General features: G+C 34.5%; 1 protein-coding gene and 1 pseudogene across 1 annotated transcript; both read left to right on the top strand.

The window, feature by feature from the left end:
- On the top strand, positions 1-1,894 carry LOC120118939 (proteasome subunit alpha type-7). The gene is made up of 3 exons (XM_039138847.1): positions 1-191; positions 544-958; positions 1,611-1,894. The coding sequence occupies exons 1-3, from the start codon at positions 19-21 to the stop codon at positions 1,767-1,769; spliced, it is 747 nt and encodes a 248-aa protein (XP_038994778.1). The 5' UTR covers positions 1-18; the 3' UTR covers positions 1,770-1,894.
- A 15,264-nt stretch (positions 1,895-17,158) lies between these two features.
- LOC120119052 lies at positions 17,159-18,959 on the top strand (annotated as a pseudogene).
- Positions 18,960-20,076: the final 1,117 nt, after the last annotated feature.

Genomic DNA, 20,076 nt, shown 5'->3' with positions numbered 1-20,076 from the left:
TCTAAGGAATAGAAGAAAATGGCGAGATACGACAGAGCGATAACGGTGTTCTCGCCGGACGGCCATTTGTTCCAAGTCGAATATGCCCTCGAAGCTGTCCGTAAGGGTAACGCCGCAGTTGGTGTACGCGGCACTGACATCGTTGTCCTTGGTGTCGAGAAAAAATCCGCCGCCAAACTCCAGGACTCCAGGTTTCTATTATCTCTGTGCTACCCCTTCACTTCACTTCCCTTTTCATTTCTGTATCTCAAACATCGATTCTTACAGCTTTTTTGTTAAAAAAAAATAGGGTTAGGGTTTTATGATTTGGATTTGGAACTAAAAGATTCAACATTTTTTTAGCTTAAGCCTTGGGATTTTCTAGAGAAAAATATTCTTTACCCCATTTAAGGAAAACTCGTTTTTATGAAGGATTATCTTGATGATATAGAAAGTAGAAACCTTAGCAATTATATGATTAAAACATGCAAGGAAAACTCTAGAGTTTTCAAATTTCCTAAAATTGGGGAACCTTTTTACACTTTTACTGCTTCTTTTGTGTAGATCGGTTAGGAAGATTGTGAATTTGGATGATCACATTGCATTGGCATGTGCTGGACTCAAAGCAGATGCTCGTGTCCTCATAAATAGGGCTCGGATCGAATGTCAAAGCCACAGGCTGACTGTTGAAGATCCGGTTACCGTTGAGTATATTACTCGTTATATTGCAGGTCTTCAGCAGAAGTATACTCAAAGTGGAGGTGTTAGGCCGTTTGGTCTCTCTACTCTGATTGTGGGATTTGATCCGTATAGCGGTGTGCCATCACTATATCAGACAGATCCGTCGGGTACATTTTCCGCTTGGAAAGCTAATGCAACTGGGAGAAACTCAAATTCAATTCGGGAATTCCTAGAGAAGAATTATAAGGAGACCTCTGGGCAAGAAACCATTAAGCTTGCAATTCGTGCATTGCTTGAGGTAAGTTTCATTGGCTGATTCTTCATGTGTTAACTTTTACTTTGCTTTCAAGTGTTTTCCATTTTGCCATTCCATGTCCATTTGTTGAATCCACAGAGATATGAATTAAATCTAAATTTAGCTTGTAAAACATTCCCTGCATTCCATATGTATCATGGCTTTTGAACATCATGTATGCAATCTTTATGCCTTGTAAAAACGATTTGGCTTAACGACTCATACTGTTAGAAAATGGAAAATGCCTGGATCAAAATCATGAAATGAAGCAAAACACTCAATCTGAACATTGATTATATTCATGTTTCAAGAGAAAGTTCTTATTTCATAGTTGTTTATTTTGAACACCGCAGACACCTAGGGTAAATGTTTTGAGTATAGTGTGTGGAATATTATGTTGTAATTGTTTTTATCATTGCACTGCTAATTTGAGCCATGACCGCAATAAAGACTTGCATGGTGAAAGTATATTTTGCTAGATTTAAGAAGAACAGCGTCTGAGGTTTAGTTGTCTGGATAGGTCAAAGACTGTCTTTTGCCACTAAGAAGTCCAACATCAGATTTACGTGCAGTCCATTATGTGTCACTAATATGGTAAAGATGAATGTCATATGATGAATAATAATGATTGATTGTGTTTGTCCCTTTCATGTAGGTTGTTGAGAGTGGCGGAAAGAACATTGAAGTTGCTGTGATGACTAAGGAGGGTCTGCGGCAGCTTGACGAAGCTGAAATTGATGCAATTGCAGCAGAGATTGAAGCAGAGAAGGAAGCTGTTGAGGCTGCAAAGAAGGCCCCTCCAAAGGAAAAATGAAGCATCAGCTGTTAACTTTTCATTTCTTTTGCTATTTTCTTCTATTCGACTGGCTTTGAAGTTTGTTTCATTGTACACATGAGGGATTTGTTTACCATTGGTTATTTCAGTTAAGAATTTCAACACTTTCCGGAGGTTGAAGCTATTTCTGCAGGTTTTATTTGCTTTTAAGATTGCTTCGATACTATAAGGAAATTGCAGATGTGAAACTTGCAAGGAAAGAAATCAGAATTTGGACCTTGTAGGTCTCAAACATGGCGTTATTAGTACTCTGTTCTAACCAACTGAGCTAGTGGGCCATTTGATGCACTTTAAATTTACAAAAACATGAAATTTGACAACATAGAAACTACTAGACTTAGTCTTGAAATAGATTAAGAATGTATCACTAATTGTAATATAATAATTGCAAGTTGATGTAAGAAAAAAAATATAATATAAAAAAATCATTATATAAATAAAAAACATTAATAAGTTATTGTTATACCTCTCAGAATATCTCCAAAAACAATTAGCTCTTTACCTTTCAGACAACTTCATATAGATAGCTGTACTCACTAGAGTTTTCAAAGAATTTATATCCTCTGAACACAAATTTTTATATCACTAACAGTTTATAAACTATACTCCTGGACAAAATTTCTGAACAGGTTCACATGACCTATCTTGGTATATAAAGTTGATATTATAAAAAAATGCCTACCTAAAATTATTATTTTTATTATAAAATATTAATATTAAAATAGTAATATCTTAATGTGCATCATCATCATAATCATAATAATAATAATAAATTGAATAGTATAACCACTTACATAATTACATCTGTTAAAGTTATTTTGTAGTGGTTTGAATGTTTTCTGTAACATCCTCCATACCGGGTTAGTGATCAAATTGTGAAATTTTAAAAATTCAGTGATCAAATGGGATAAATTGAAAAGTTCAAAGAATTTATTTAAATGTTTGGTGTAGGATCAATTAGCAAAGAAGGTGGAATTAAAGGGGCAAATGAGTCTTTTGTTAAGGAAACAATTAAATATTAATTGATGAGATTTTATAAACCACGTGGAAGCTGGTGAGAAAGACCAAAAGTTTCCAGATTTCTCTTCTTCTTCTTTCTTCTTCTTCTTCCCCGTGAGACCAAGCTAAAGGTGAGTTTTCTTGTTAATCAAATTCTTGATGAATTTAAGGTTGCTTATTGATCATTAGATGATAACTACGCTTAAGGAAAGCTTTGGTTATCTTAAAACCATAAGATGATGGGTTAGGAAGGATTAAAGAAAGGAAGTAAAAAAGTAAAATCTTGGAATAAAGTTCATAATAAGAATTAGAAGTGGGATTTGACTTGTCATTAAGCTAATTAAAGGATATGAAGTGTTATAATTCGATTTAGAACATGTTGGAAATTGAATGAAATTCTTAAATTTTATATGGAGAATTGGATTTCTAAGTTTTAAAGGTATCGAATGGATAATAATTAGTTTAAGTAAGTGTATGCAAGTTAGGGATATAAAGGAGGTGAAATATAAAGTGTAGAGAAGATTATAAAGAGATCTTCGTGCTTAAAATGACATTTCTGGGCTATATGCATCGATGCACATTCAATGTGCACTGATGCATCAAGGATAAATCCCAGAAATTGTTCAAGGTGTATCGATGCACATGAAGTGCATCGATGCACTCTTTTAAAATACAAACATCGAATGCCATTAGTGCATCGATGCATAAGGAGTGCATCGATGCACCCCCTTAAATATAAACATCGAATAGGATTTATGCATCGATGCATGGTGTGGTGCATCGATGCATACCTTCATTAAAAGATGAAAATTTCTTTTCTTTTAGCCCAAGAAATGATAGTTTAGAATACCTTAATTAGTATACTAATTAGCATCAATGAATTACTCTGTAGATACTGAGCCTAAACAAGTTCCAGAACAATTGTCTCATAAGATCGATCGAGGAAAAAGCAAGGAAATATAGGTGAGTGCATATGCATAGCATGAATATAGTATTCTATTCAGTTCTAGACTTGTGATAAGTCTAGATTCAATATTTTGATACATGATCGCATTTCATATTATGATACATGACATGAATTCATATTATATGCATTAAGTGACATGAATATGCAGGAAATGTTATAAAAGCTATGTGATAAAGTGATAGAACATGATATGTTCATGTGATAAAGGAATGGAAATTATATGTCTATACAATATAAATTATGGGAATGGTGAAAGCCCATGTTATGTAGATAAGAACTATAGGTATAGTTAGCATGCCAAGAGTAGAGGGTCTACGCAGTCCTTCGGGGTATATATGTATTCTTTGGAATATGTGTGAGTTCTTTTAAGACACATACTTGATCCTTGGCATATGTATATGATTCTTAAGGAAATTTTCTATGTGGTCCTTAGGGATAATCTTATATGGCATTACGGTGCAATTTATGCGGCACTTCGGTGCAATTCTACGTGGCACTTCGGTGCATTTATACGAGCTGTGGTGACAACATAGTGCACAACCTCACAGTACTCACATACCTTAGGTTCTCAGTATTGTATCATGGGCTAATAATCTTACTAATATGAATTCATGAATGTTAATATATTATGCTTACAGATAAAAACATGGTGATATAAACTGCATGGTTAAGCATTTGATTTCGTCTCATTCCATTTAATTATGGCATTTCCATTACATTTCTTTGTTATCCTTATTATTATATTGCCTCACTAAGTCGATGACTTAGCGTGTGAGTGTTTCACACGTAGGATTCGAGAAAGTAGACGATCAAGGTTAAGTAGCTAGACAACATTACTCCTGCAACTATCAGATCAGAGGCAACTTGAGCAGTAGGTCCTTTTGTTATGTAAATGAATGTTGACATGTAATCAAAGTGTCAAGTGATGTATGCTCTAATTATTTTGATAAACTTGTATTAATATATGTATAGTATTGTATTTTAATAAAATAAGTTCGAATGTTTTATCAGTTTTTTTTTAAATATTGTTTTGTTTAGTCAATGTGACATCCTGGACTCGTATTCGGGTCGGGTATGGGTTGAGGGTGTTACATTTAATGGTATCAGAGCCATGGTTTAGCCGATTCTAGGCATAAACCAAAGTCTATAGAGTCTTTAAATGGAATACATGCCAATAATAGTGAGAACTTCTGATATGGTATAGTATGAGTATGTTGTTTTGCTAATAGAACAATGTGTTTATTTTATTAGATGTCCGGACATAGTAGCTCCCGAAGTGAAGCGGGAGAAGATAGGTCTACTGAAAGCAGTAATTCACCTGCCCTGGCCCGGCATCTCAGGAGTGCCTGTACAAGATCAAGACACTTTCTTCAGGACGTTGGACGCTATTCTGACGCATCTTCAACCTCCTGCCCCACCAACTCAAGGAATGAATGTAGCAAAAGAGTTGAGAGGTTTAGGAGCTCCCGAATTTAAGGGAGAAGTCGAGGAAGGGTCGGTTGCGGTGGATCTTTGGCTAAATGACTTGAAAATCATATTGGATGGTCTCTACTGCTCTGAAGTGGAGAAGTTAGATGGAGCTGTCTCTTTACTGAGGGGTCAGGCGAGGATATGGTGGACGAACGTCACCATGAGGATGTCAAGTAACCAATTAACTTGGTCTTTGTTCTTAGATGAATTTAAAAACAAGTATATTGGAGATCAATTTATTCGGCAGATGAAGCAGGAGTTTATGAACTTGAAACAGATGAACCGCTCTATATATGAATATAAATGTGAGTTCAACAAGCTGAGTAGGTTTGCATCTGAGCTTGTGCCTACTGAAAAAGAGGCTTGTGAATGGTTTGTGGAGGGCTTATGCCCCAGATTGAAAGAGATGTTGATAGTATTGAATTTATCCTCGCTTCAAGAGGTGATCAATCGTGCCAAGGCTCTTGAAAGAGCTCAGAATGAGAGATTTTGAGACTCAAGAGTTCAGACATCAAAGAGGATGGGTGCTTATTCTAGCTCAGCACCAACAAAAAGAGGAAGAGACTCAGGATTTCGATCACAAGCTAGATCAGAATCAGTTGCATCATCTGCTAGGGGAGCAAGTCAGGCAAGACCTAGACAGACACAGTCAGTGGGATCTGGTGTTGGGAGGTATACTCTGAGTCAAGCGAAACAGTGTCAGCACTGTGGGAAAAACTATTCTGGGGCTTGTCGGATGGTTGCTGGGACTTGTTTCCGATGTGGAGATGCCGGACATTTTATCCGGATTGTCCATTGATGGTTAGTGAGCCTGCACCATCTGAAAGAGTTGGTTCTGCCACACAAAGAGGACGAGGAAGAGGCAGATGAATGAATCAGTCTGAATCCTCTGCTCAACCTGAAGTTCGGTCAACCGCACGGGTGTACAATCTAAAGACAAGTGAAGACCGTTATGACCCTGATATTACAGCATTTACTTTTCAGCTGTACGATAAATTAGTATCGGTACTGATTGATCCAGGCTCTAATTATTCTTATATTATGAGTAAGTTAGTAAAGGAATTGAGGATTCCCTTAGAAGCTATGAGTAATGAGATTATAGTAACTAATCCTTTAGGTCATAGTGCTCGGGTGAACAAAGTCTGTAAGGGGTGTCCCATAAAGATTCATGGAATTGAATTCCCTGTTAATCTGATGGAATTACCCTTTGACAAGTTTGAAGTGATTCTAAAAATGGATTGGTTGTTCCGTTACTATAGAGATATTAATTGTAGATCGAAAAAGGTAACCCTAAAAAGTCCAAGAGAAACAAAATTAAGTGTGAGTAGTGAAAGGTTTAATCCTTTAGCAAATGTAATATCAGTAATATCTGCTAAGAAGCTATTGTTACAAGGATGTCAGGGTTTTCTTGTAAATGTGATTGATACAAGAGCTAAAGAAAAAGTATTGAATGAGATTTTAATAGTTCGGGAATTCCTTGATGTTTTCTCGACTGAGTTGCCAAGATTACCTCCAAATAGAGAGGTATAATTTCAAATTGAAGTAATGCCGGGAACAGCTCCGATTGCAATGACACCTTATCAGATGGCTCCGAAAGAATTGCAATAGTTAAAGAATCAATTGCAAGAGTTGTTAGAAAAGGGATTTATTCGACCAAGTGTGTCGCCTTAGGGAGCTCCGGTCTTATTTGTTAAGAAGAATGATGGATCAATGCGTCTTTGTATGGATTATCGACAGCTTAATAAGGTGACCATCAAGAATAAGTATCCCCTTCCGCGCATTGATGACTTGTTTGATCAGCTAAAAGGAGCTTCGGTATTTTCGAAGATCGATCTACGTTCGGGTTATCATCAATTGAAGACTCAGGAGAAAGATATTCCGAAGACGGCTTTCAGAACGAGATATGGTCATTATGAATTCATTGTAATGCCATTCGGAGTAACGAATGCACCTGCTGCTTTCATGGATCTCATGAACAGGATTTTTCAGCCCTATTTGGACCAGTTTTTTGTTGTCTTTATTGATGACATACTGGTGTATTCGAAATCCATTGAAGAGCACATCACACATCTAAGGATAGTTTTGTAAATTCTCAGGGATAAGAAGCTTTATGCGAAATTGTCCAAATGTGAATTTTGGCTAAATGAAGTAATTTTCTTGGGGCATGTGATCTCGGCATATGGGATTAGAGTGGACCCTCAAAAGGTTAAAGCTATAATGGACTGGGAAGTTCCTAAGAATATATCTGAAGTTCGGAGTTTCATTGGACTTGCCAGTTATTATCGAAGATTTGTTAAAAAAATTTCGATGATAGTGATGCCTTTAACGAAGCTGATGAGAAAGAATGTACCATTTGTTTGGACTTCTGAATGTCAAGAAAGTTTTGAAGCTTTAAAGAGGATTCTGATAGAAACTCCTATATTGGTTCAACCGAAATATGGCAAGAATTTTATCGTATACAGTTACGCGTCCCATAACGGGTTGGGGTGTGTATTAATGCAAGAAGGGAAGGTGGTAGCGTATACATCGAGGCTGTTGAAACCACATGAAAAGAATTACCCCACCCATGATTTAAAAATAGTTGCAGTGGTGTTCGCCCTTAAGATTTGGCGTCATTATCTGTATGGAGAACGATGTTATTTGTATACGGATCATAAGAGCTTGGAATACATGATGACTCAAAAATAGATTAATTTGAGACAAAGGAGATGTGTGGAGTTTTTGAGAGATTATGATATAATAATTGACTATCATCCTGGAAAGGCTAACGTGGTAGCAGCTTCTTTGAGTAGAAAGACGTTTGCAGCTTTGCGAACTATGGATGCAAGGTTATCTTTGACTGGAGATGGTGGTCTATGTGCAGAGTTAAAACTTAAACCAGTATGGTTGGAACGAATAAGAGAATGACAAAGTAAAGATAAAACGTGTTTGAAAAGAATTGATCAAGTAAAGAGCAAATAGATTAAAGACTTTGAGGTTAATTCGGATGGAAATTTGTATTATAAAGGAAGAATTGTGATACCAGATTATGAAGAGTTGAAGAAAGATTTATTGACAGAGGCTCATTGCAGTCCATTGACAATGCACCCGGGTGGAACTAAGATGTATATGGATTTAAAAGATCGGTATTGGTGGCCAGGGATGAAACGAAGCATCATCGAATTTGTGTCTAGGTGTTTGACATGTCAACAAGTCAAAGCCGAACATCAAGTTCTGTCTGGATTGTTGCAACCACTTTCCATTCCACAATGAAAGTGGGAAAATGTAACGATAGATTTTGTTTCGGGGTTACCCCTGACTCCAAACAAAAGAGATTTAATTTGAGTAATTGTTGACCGATTGACCAAGTCAGCACATTTTCTTCCTGTCAGAACAAATTTCTCTATGGAAAAGTATTTGGAGCTGTATATTAGAGAAATTATTAGATTCATAGAGTACTTGTTTCTGTAGTTTATGATCGAGATCCTCGATTCACCTCGAGATTCTGGAAATCCTTACATGGAGCGTTGGGGACTCGTTTAAATTTTAGCACAGCTTTTCACCATTAGACAGACGGATAATCAGAAAGGATAATTCAAATATTAAAAGATATGTTGCGAGCATGTGTCATTGAGTTTAAAGGATCGTGGGAGAAATACTTACCACTGGCGGAGTTCGCTTACAACAATAGTTATCAGTCCAGTATTAAAATGGCACCCTATGAGGCGTTATATGGAAGGAAATGTCGTACGCCATTAAACTGGTATGTGCTCAAAGATCGATATGTACTTGGTCCAGATTTGATTCAAAATATGGAAGAGAAAGTTCAGGAAATTCAACATAACCTAAAAGTGGCATTTGATCGGCAAAAGTCATATTCTGATCTTAAAAGAAAAGATATTGAATTTGAGGTTGGAGATAAAGTTTTCCTTAAAGTATCCCCCTGGAAGAAAGTATTACGATTTGGTCAGAAAAGAATGTTAAGTCCGAGATTCATTGGGCCATATGAAGTTGTTAAGAGGATAGGACCCATGACATATCAGTTATCTTTGACACCAGAGATGGAGAAAATTCATAATGTTTTCCATGTATCCATGTTACGAAGATACAGGTCCGATCCTTCTCATGTTATTGCACCAGAACAAGTAGAAGTTCAACCTGATTTGAACTATGAAGAGGAACCAATACAAATTTTGGCTCACGAAGTTAAGCAATTGAGAAATAAATCTGTTCCGTTGGCCAAAGTTCTTTGGAGGAATCACAAAGTAGAGGAAGCCATGTGGGAACGTGAAGAAGATATGTGATTTCAATATCCTCATCTGTTTGTGCAATGAAATTCGATGACGAATTTTCTTAAGAGAATGAGATTTGTAACATCCTCCATACCGGGTTAGTGATCAAATTGTGAAATTTTAAAATTCAGTGATCAAATGGGATAAATTGAAAAGTTCAAAGAATTTATTTAAATGTTTGGTGTAGGATCAATTAGCAAAGAATGTGGAATTAAAGGGGCAAATGAGTCTTTTGACAAGGAAACAATTAAATATTAGTTGATGAGATTTTATAAACCACGTGGAAGCTAGTGAGAAAGACCAAAAGTTTCCAGATTTCTCTTCTTCTTCCCCGTGAGACCAAGCTAAAGGTGAGTTTTCTTGTTAATCAAATTCTTGATGAATTTAATGTTGCTTATTGATCATTAGATGATAACTAAGCTTAAGGAAAGCTTAGGTTATCTTAAAACCATAAGATGATGGGGTTAGGAAGGATTAAAGAAAGGAAGTAGAAAAGTAAAATCTTGGAATAAAATTCATATAAGAATTAGAAGTGGGATTTGACTTGTCATCAAGCTAATTAAAGGATATGAAGTGTTAGAATTCGATTTAGAACATGTTGGAAATTGAATGAAATTCTTAAATTTTATATGGAGAATTGGATTTCTAAGTTTTAAAGGTATCGAAAGGATAATAATTAGTTTAAGTAAGTGTATGCAAGTTAGGGATATAAAAGGAGGTGGAATATAAAGTGTAGAGAAGATTATAAAGAGATTTTCGTGCTTAAAATGACATTTCTGGGCTATGTGCATCGATGCACATTCATTGTGCATCGATGCATCAAGGATAAATCCCAGAAATTGTTTAAGGTGTATCGATGCACATGAAGTGCATCGATGCACTCTTTTAAAATACAAACATCGAATGCCATCAGTGCATCGATGCATAAGGAGTGCATCGATGCACCCCCTTAAATATAAATATCGAATAAGATTTATGCATCGATGCATGGTGTGGTGCATCGATGTATACCTTCATTAAAAGATGAAAATTTCTTTTCTTTTAGCCCAAGAAATGATAGTTCATAATACCTTAATTAGTATACTAGTTAACATCAATGAATTACTCTGTAGATACCGAGCCTAAACAAGTTCCAGAATAATTGCCTTGTAAGATTGATCGAGGAAAAAGCAAGGAAATATAGGTGAGTGCATATGCATAGCATGAATATAGTATTCTATTCAGTTCTAGACTTGTGATAAGTCTAGATTCAATATTTTGATACATGATCGCATTTCATATTATGATACATGACATGAATTCATATTATATGCATTAAGTGACATGAATATGTAGGAAAGGTTATATAAGCTATGTGATAAAGTGATAGAACATGATATGTTCATGTGATAAAGGTATGAAAATTATATGTTTATACAATATAAATTATGGGAATGGTGAAAGCCCATGTTATGTAGATGAGAACTATATGTATGGTTGGCATGCCATGAGTAGAGGGTCTACGCGGTCCTTCGGGATATATATGTATTCTTTGGAACATGTGTGAGGTCTTTTAAGACACATAATTGATCCTTGGCATATGAATATGATTCTTAAGGAAATTTTCTACGTGGTCCTTAGGGACAATCTTATATGGCACTACGGTGCAATTCTACGCGGCACTTCGGTACAATTCTATGCGGCACTTCGGTGCAATTCTACGTGGCACTTCGGTGCATTTATACGAGCCGTGGTGACAGCATAGTGCACAACCTCACGGTACTCACATACTTTAGGTTCTCAGTATGGTATCATGGGCTAATAATCTTACGAATATGAATTCATGAATGTTAATATATTATTCTTACAGATAAAGAACATGGTGATATAAACTGCATGGTTAAGCATTTGATTTTGTCTCATTCCATTTAATTATGGCATTTTCATTACATTTCTTTGTTATCCTTATTATTATATTGCCTCACTAAGTCGATGACTTAGCGTGTGAGTGTTTCACACGTAGGATTCGAGAAAGTAGACGATCAAGGTTAAGCAGCTAGACAACATTACTCCTACAACTATCAGATCAGAGGCAACTTGAGCAGTAGGTCCTTTTGTTATGTAAATGAATGCTGGACTTGTATCCGGGTCGGGTATGGGTTGAGGGTGTTACATTTTCGGTCTTTGAAGCTCTTGTCACTTGATTGGAGTCGTCATTGATTATTTTTGGTTAGATATGACTCAATAATCATAAGTTCGATTTGTGTCATCATCGAGATCATGATTCGATTTTTAGAATATTTATACGATTATAAATTTATTATATTAGTTAAAGTGTTAACACAAGGTTAAAATAGTAAACAAATTTGGTAATCTTTCTATAATGTTTTTATATGAAGAAGATATAAGATTTTAACTAAAAGCCCAGTGTACAAGACTTGAGAGACAGTGGTATACGAGGTGGAGTGTTATTGATAGAACATACAGAAGTGCATTCGTGTACAATATAGTTAACAGATACATTTATGTATTCAGGATCATAGGCATAGTGTTATTGTGTTCTACAATACTTGTACATTCACAGTGTACATACGGTGCAATCATAGGACACTAAATGTTCCATACAACTACATATCACAGGCAACTATGTTGCATACAGTATAGTATAGTATAGTGCACATACGGTGAAATCACAGGGCACTAGATGTGCCATACAGTTAGAGAATACAGTCAGCTCTGTTGCACATAGGGCACAAATGTGCCACACAGTTCAGGCAGTTTATACTACTCATAACATATAACACTCAAGCATAGACTCACGTGCCATTTATTTTCATGATTATGCATTGGGCTATAAAATAAAAGTAAAACATATAGAACAGTAAAAGATACAGTACAATAAGAGAAATAGTATAATAAAAAAATGATACAATAAAGGAATCGACATAGAAAAAGAGCAAGTATAAGAAAAAGAACGATACAAGTTTAATTATTATATTTTTTATATTTTTACAGTAAATTTTTATAAAACATAGGGTAAATTACACTGAATGGTTTATAGACAAGGAGTTATATTGGTTTGAATTGGCATATGATTATAAATGTTACAAATATTATATATAGAGAGATATAAAAAGGAAAATACAGAAATTGCTCAAATGAAAAATAATACAATATAAGAAATGTAATAAAGAAATGTGAAAATATGATAAGATACTAAGTGGTTATGCATAAGTGTAGTAAATGTTATAAAGATTAATCGGTTAAATTTTAAATTAGTTAGTAATAAATTATGATATAAAATAGTATTAGACTGTCTAGATGTTGCACGAGATCTGATGTAAATTAGAAATTAAATATTACATTATGATTTCATGTGGTCAAATAGTATGATGATAAATGATAAATTAGGGGATTTTAAAAGAAATAAATTTTACTATTTTCGAACAAGAAATGTTATACAGAATCTTTGTGACATCCTTAGCTTGTATTCGGGTATGAATGCATGTTAAGGGAGTGACACACATGTTTACTAAAGCTATAGTACAATACTTTGGAAGAGATGTTAGAAGTCTTATTGTGATAGTGCTCTACGAACAACTCAAGCTAATAACCAACAAACGAAAAATCTGAATGTTGAGCTTAAGAAGCCCAACAATATAATAGATAATCTAGAACATCATTATGAGTCTTATAAACACAAGCATGCTATAAGATATGATACTAAGCAGTTAGTACATGCATGAAAGTCTTAACACCACAAAAGATTAGAAATATACTACATTATGTTAGAAACCCGAAATAAAGCTCCTTTAGTTAACCAACACTCTCATCTAGAACTTGGTTGCTTATTCACCTTTTTCTAGCAAAAAAGGAAACCCAAGGCTTTGAATCTTCAAAACAAGTTTGCTAGAGTGGTTTGAACGAATTTGAAGTTTAACAGAAGTATAAAAGGGCTCAAGAAACTTACCTTTAGTTATGACACTTGTAGAGGAAATAGGAAAAAAGGAAAAAGAGAGAAGAAAATAATAAGAAGATAAAGGTTTTTCATCTTTTGTCCCCAAAACCCACGTATAAGACAGACAAAATCTCAAATAATGAGAAGAAGATGACACTTGCTAGAGGGTATGAATGCATGTTAAGGGAGTGACACACATGTTTACTAAAGCTATAGTATAGTACTTTGGAAGCGATGCTAGAAGTCCTATTGTGATAGTGCTCTACGAACAGCTCAAGCTAATAACCAACAAACGAAAAAATCTGAATGTTGAGCTTAAGAAGCCCAACAATATAATATATAATCTAGAACATCATTATGAGTCTTATAAACACAAGCATGTTGTAAGATATGATACTAAGCAGTTAGTACATGCATGAAAGTCTTAACACCGCAAAAGATTAGAAATATACTACATTATGTTAGAAGCCCGAAATGAATCTCCTTTAGTTAACCACACTCTCCTCTAGAACTTGGTTGCTTATCCACTTTTTTCTAGCAAAAAAGGAAACCCAAGGCTTTGAATCTTCAAAACAAGTTTTCTAGAGTGGTTCGGACGAATATGAAGTTTAACATAAGCATAAAAGGGCTCAAGAAACTTACCTTTAGTTATGACACTTGGAGAGGAAATAGGAAAAATGAAAAGATATAAGAAAATAATGAGAAGATAATGAAGGTTTTTCATCTTTTGTCCCCAAAACCCACGTATAAGACAGATAAAATCTCAAATAAATCAGCCTCATTTTCACCAATGGTCTAATTGTACTTTTGATCCCTTTTATTTTACCTTTTATGCAAAAATCTTCTATTTATGGCCAATCGGGCCCAATTTACATCCAAATAAGCTCTCACTTAGCCTAGGGACTCCAATTACAAACTCCACATGGTCATATACCACTCAGGTAAACTCAAAACTATTAGCCAGAAAGTTGGGGTGTTATAAACATGCACACACAAAAGACTTTATAATATCCAATCTATACTACACTATAAAAAATACAAATGTGGGAACAAGCTCTTTCAACCCTGATCGTATGGCCACAACACATTGTGATCTAATTACTCTTGGTATTTTTGGTGTTGAAAGAGAGTTGAGGAATTGAAATTCACATGTTTTTGTGCAGGGCACTAGGGTCTAAGGAGTCAACTCTGTGCGGATTGATAAGGTTGGTAATTGTATTTTTTTACGAATTATAGAAGAATAAATCTTTTAAAAAAATTATTGCAACGTAATACTTCCGTTAATGTGTAACAAAAATTACGGTTAAGTGACTAAAATTGAACGAATCGATAACATAGGGGACCAAACACGTTTAATATTTTAATTGGTGATCAAAGTCGATCAGATCAAAAACAAGAGGGACTATTCGCATAGATTACCCTTGAATTAATTAATAAGTTGAAGTCAAATTTATTAATTAATTTTGTAATAAATGATCTTCGTTCGGCCTACCATTTACAATACCCAAACATTTTTATTGAAGCGGATTTTGAAACGCGATTTGTATCATCTCAATCGAGACGAGATTTGTACATTTCCAAGGCAGATGTCTCCTTGAAACATAACCGAATTTCAGTTATCTTTCCAACGCATTTTGTATCGTCTCAATCGAATATCAGAAACTCAAGATATGCTTATTTTAGTGAAGACAACGTATGTAGAAAATTGAATATGAATCTAATACGAGAATTTCATTATCTTTCCAACGCATTTTGTATCGCCTCAATCGTTTGGCCATTTTTTTTAATATCTCATTGAAGAGAAAACCAAAGAATAAGTAAAAGGATTGCAGATTTGACTCAAATTATTTTTATTTTTTATTATTGACATTAATTTATTTAATTTTACAGTGATAAACTCTCAAAGATAAATGTTTTGGATATTTTCTTTAAAATTCAGCTCAAATTTTAATTTTCTTTACTAAGACAACTCAAAACCGTGTTGATATCGAAAGAGCAATGTGGGGGGTGGTCATCCTTCCCCACACGACTCTCGAACTCTTCCAAGTGAATCTATGGTAAGACGTATACTCAGTAAAAGGTAAATTTAGGTATCCGACCTTACCTAACCCAAAATGTATGTGATTACTCCAAAAGGTAAATTATTTACTTTAAGTCGAAACACAATCTCGAATCATCCAAAGGACTATTGCAACAAATTTCAAATTATAAAACAAATTGAATTAATTAAAAAATAATCTAAATTTATTAATCCATTTCAATTAAGGGTTCAATTTTAATTTCTTGGACATAATCAACAAGAATCAGAACCATAGAGCTAGAAAGCAATGATAACATAAAAAAAGATTGAATTAAAAGAAATAAAAATTTGGAGGACTGCAAAAGTATTTTACCCAAGAAATGAAAAGTGTAGATCTCTCTAAAAACTGGTCGGGCATAGGCGTCGAATCTCCTCCAAAAAAACACTTTAGGTTGTCTGAATAAGCTTTTTTTAATGACGTGGTTTTGAAAATTTTCAAAGGGTAAACTTTGCTGATAGTCCCCTACTCTTTGTTTTGATCGAATTTGGTCACCAATTTAAAAATTAAGGGGGAATGATCTCTAACGTTATCGATCATTCGATTTTAGTCCCTAACATTATCGATCCATCCGATTTTAGTTTCTCTGCCATTAACTCCCTTCAATTTTAGTACCTTAGCCATGTCAGGGACTTAAACAAAAGGGGGTTAATGAAATTCTAATGTTAGGGATCATTCCCCCTTAATTTTTAAATTAGTGACCAAATTCGATCAAACCAAAAACATAGGCAACTATCCGCATAGTTTATCCAATTTTAAATATTTAAAAAATAATTTCCTTTTTCTCTCTCTATCGTTCTTTTTAAGACTCTAGACTCGCTAGGTAGTTATTCAACTATTATCGTCGTGCGTCAGCGATGTTTGTCGTAGTCGTCTAAATTTTATCAATCGGGTCATCTGTATCACTCAATTTTGAATTCAGAGTCGATTTTTATCCAAAAACATATTAAGTTGTATAAATCTTATCAGAAACTTATCGAATTCTTTTTTTCATTGTTGTAATCTCAAGTGCAATCTTCGATTGACAAGAATGGTGTTCTATCAAAAATATTTTGTCATTAATATTATCATTTGTGACATCTTAGTCACTCATCTATTAACTGTAATCAAAAGAATTTAAATATTAATATTGATAAATTTTAAAATTAATGATAAATTATAAATAATTAAACAAATTTAAATTATTTATAATAAAATATAAATTTTATAATATTTGTTTAATTTGAAATTATTTAATCTTAAATTTCGAATTTCGAATTTCGAATTCCAAATTATAAGATTATTTTTTTAACTGTAAAATTTTGAATAGAGTGGATGACAATTTCGAAAGGTTATTATTGGAAAATACAAAATAGAAAAGTTGCAACAAACAATATTATTGTACATATAGAATGACAATAATGCCTATGCCATTTTGGAATTGTTTTGGTCTAGCAAATGTTAGAGGGTATAATTGCAAATAATACAATTTCACATGTCATATCTCTAAATATAATGAAATGTAGGGCTTAAAAGCGGGAATATCAGTATTCCACGTTTACACAACGGCTAGTACGCAAAACGGTAACCTCAACGGTCGAAATTTCAAATATTTTTCTACAAAACCCTAATCCTCGCTTCACTCTTCTCTAAACCATCCTCTTTTTCCCTTTTAATTTACCACAAATCTTTCTTCATCGTTGAAAATCACTGCAAAAAATCAAGTACATTAGGGATTAGGCGCAGAAAATTTGAATTTTCGAAGATGATGCAGGATTTGTGGAATGCTCCTCCAGGTTTCAGGCCTTCTAAATCGGCCCCTACTTCTCCGGCGAAGCCTCTCGGTGTTTCGAGAACTCGGTCTGAGTCCTTCCATTCCATCCACAAAGTCCCAGTTGGTGACACTCCTTACGTTAGAGCCAAGAATGTTCAAGTAAGCAGTCTGGGTATTTTTTTTTCAAATTGTTTTTGTTTGTGTTTCCTTTATGGGTTTTTATTATGTTGGTATTTTTGTTAATTCAGTTGGTAGATAAAGATCCAGAGAGGGCGATTCCTTTGTTCTGGGCAGCCATTAATGCAGGGGATAGAGTGGATAGTGCTTTGAAAGATATGGCTATTGTTATGAAGCAGCAAAATAGAGCAGAGGAAGCCATTGAAGCTATCAAGTCATTGCGTAGTAGATGCTCAGATCAAGCCCAGGAATCTCTCGATAACATTCTATTAGATCTCTACAAGGTCTGTTTATGAAGCATGAATTCAAAGAATCATATCAAGTAGTTGCTTCACTTGATTTATTTTTATTGGTTGTTAATTGTTATAAATTCTACAGAGATGTGGAAGATTGGATGACCAAGTTGCACTATTGAAACACAAGCTGTATTTGATTCAACAAGGGCTGGCTTTCAATGGGAAACGCACCAAAACAGCCAGATCTCAAGGAAAGAAGTTCCAGGTCTCTGTGGAACAAGAAGCAACACGGTTGCTGGGAAACTTGGGGTGGGCATTGATGCAGCAAAACAACTATATCGAAGCCGAAGATGCTTATCTTAGGGCACTTTCGATTGCTCCCGATAATAACAAGATGTGTAATCTGGGTATCTGTTTGATGAAGCAAGGTAGAATCACTGAGGCTAAAGAGTCTTTGCGAAGAGTGAAACCGGCCGTGGCCGATGGACCCAGAGGAGTCGATTCACATCTCAAGGCCTATGAGAGGGCGCAACAGATGCTCAACGACCTTGAGTCTGAGATGATGAATAAGGTAGTCGATCGGGTCGAACAAAGCCGGCTCTTCGACGCCTTCCTCGGTTCTTCATCGATTTGGCAGCCTCAACCTTGCAGGGATACCATCACCTTGCCTACTGCAAAACCAGTCGATCGGGCACATCATGATTTTGCCGATGAGAACACCAATTCCAATACAATGTCAAACCAGATGGTGGCGATTCCTCAGCCGAAAATGCAAAACAGTTGCTTTTAACATCGATGCACCGCCGTTCTATTCAGCAAAATGGGTGAAGGAGCCTATTACGGGGAATCAAATGAATGAGACCCTTAAAACAAGGTCTGGGAACTCTGCTAACTACTCCAAGCCTAGGTCTGCAGAAATAGAGAAGCCTGAGATTAAGAGCAGAAGGCTGTCCCCTTCATCTGAAGAGAAAGGGGACGATAAATTGGCGGATTTGTTACCTGACAGCAAAGATTTTGAAGAGGCAATCATTGCTGCGGTTCTAGGGCCAACAAATGAACCAGAAACCGCAAAGGTGTTGCCAAAGAAAATTGACAAGAGGCTTAAGGTTTTCCAAGACATTACTCTTACTCTGTCTTTGAGTCCAAGAGCCTGACCTTTAACTTAGTATGATTAATCCAATCTGGTTTCTTAAGCTGTTCTTCTAATGTTGGAGATGGACTTGTTCTCCGAATCCCCTCCGACTGAATCCGGTTGAAGAAGGGGATCTATTCATTTGTTACACATCCATCAAAATATAATAATAATAATTTCTTCATTTCAGCAATTGAAAAGTGACTTTGGGTTTAGGGTTTAGGTCAAGCACTTGGTAATATATATATATATATATATATATATATATATATATATATATATATATATATATTGCTTATAAAGATGTTTATATTATGTACTATAATTATAATTATAATTTTTATGTGATGTAAATACAATATATAAAGATTGAACTAAACCATATTTTAAATAGGTTTATTTATTTTTTATTCAATTTCATTTTTCAAACATACTAATTTTATTCAAATTTATCATCAATCAATTAAAGTAGTATTAATATTCTTTTATTATTCTTTTGGATTAGGGCACATATTTTGATAATAACACTTTTTTAATTTTATAAAAAATTACCTCTTCAATTAAGAAATATATAATAAATTAACAATTAAGAAATATATAATAAATTAAATTTTATAAATGAAAAGGCATAAGAGGTCCTTGTATTTTTTAAAATAATAAATGTGATATTCGTATTATTTTTTTTATCTTTATATGACATTCTAACTTAGAAAATAAATCCAATGTGATCCTTTGACCAACATTTTTTGTCGATGATCGTTAAAGTGTTGACGTAACAGTTCACGCTGCTGATGTGGCGGTCCACAGTATTAATGTGCCAATCCATGGTGGTTGATCTCGTAGCGGATAACATGACAGATGCATTAAATTAAACATAGCATATGAACTGACACGTCAGTATCGTGGACTGTCACGTCAGCAACATAACAGTTAAACGATGAAAAATGTTGGTCAAAGTACATGAACCTTTGATTTTGTTTTGCTTAATATATTAATTTTTTTTCAAAACAATGCAACTTCATATGTGAGAAGCATGATTCATGGTCATGTGAGTGACTAGAGTTACAAAATAAGATTTCAGATTAGATCCATAATTGATTGTTTAACATTCATTTCAATTTAGTCCCTATAATCATCTACTCAATCATTATTACTTTTGTAGTAAATGCAAAACATGAGATCTCAAAAAATAATAATAATTTTATTATTATTTAGATTATCTGGTTAGCATAATTATTATTAATTTAAAATGAATATAAAATGTTA

Source organism: Hibiscus syriacus, unplaced genomic scaffold, assembly GCF_006381635.1.
Source record: "Hibiscus syriacus cultivar Baekdansim isolate YM2019G1 unplaced genomic scaffold, ASM638163v2 tig00110330_pilon, whole genome shotgun sequence".
NCBI classification, from domain to species: domain Eukaryota; kingdom Viridiplantae; phylum Streptophyta; class Magnoliopsida; order Malvales; family Malvaceae; genus Hibiscus; species Hibiscus syriacus.
The sequence above is the reverse complement of the archived record's forward strand: the minus strand, read 5'-3'. Positions and strand labels throughout refer to the sequence as shown.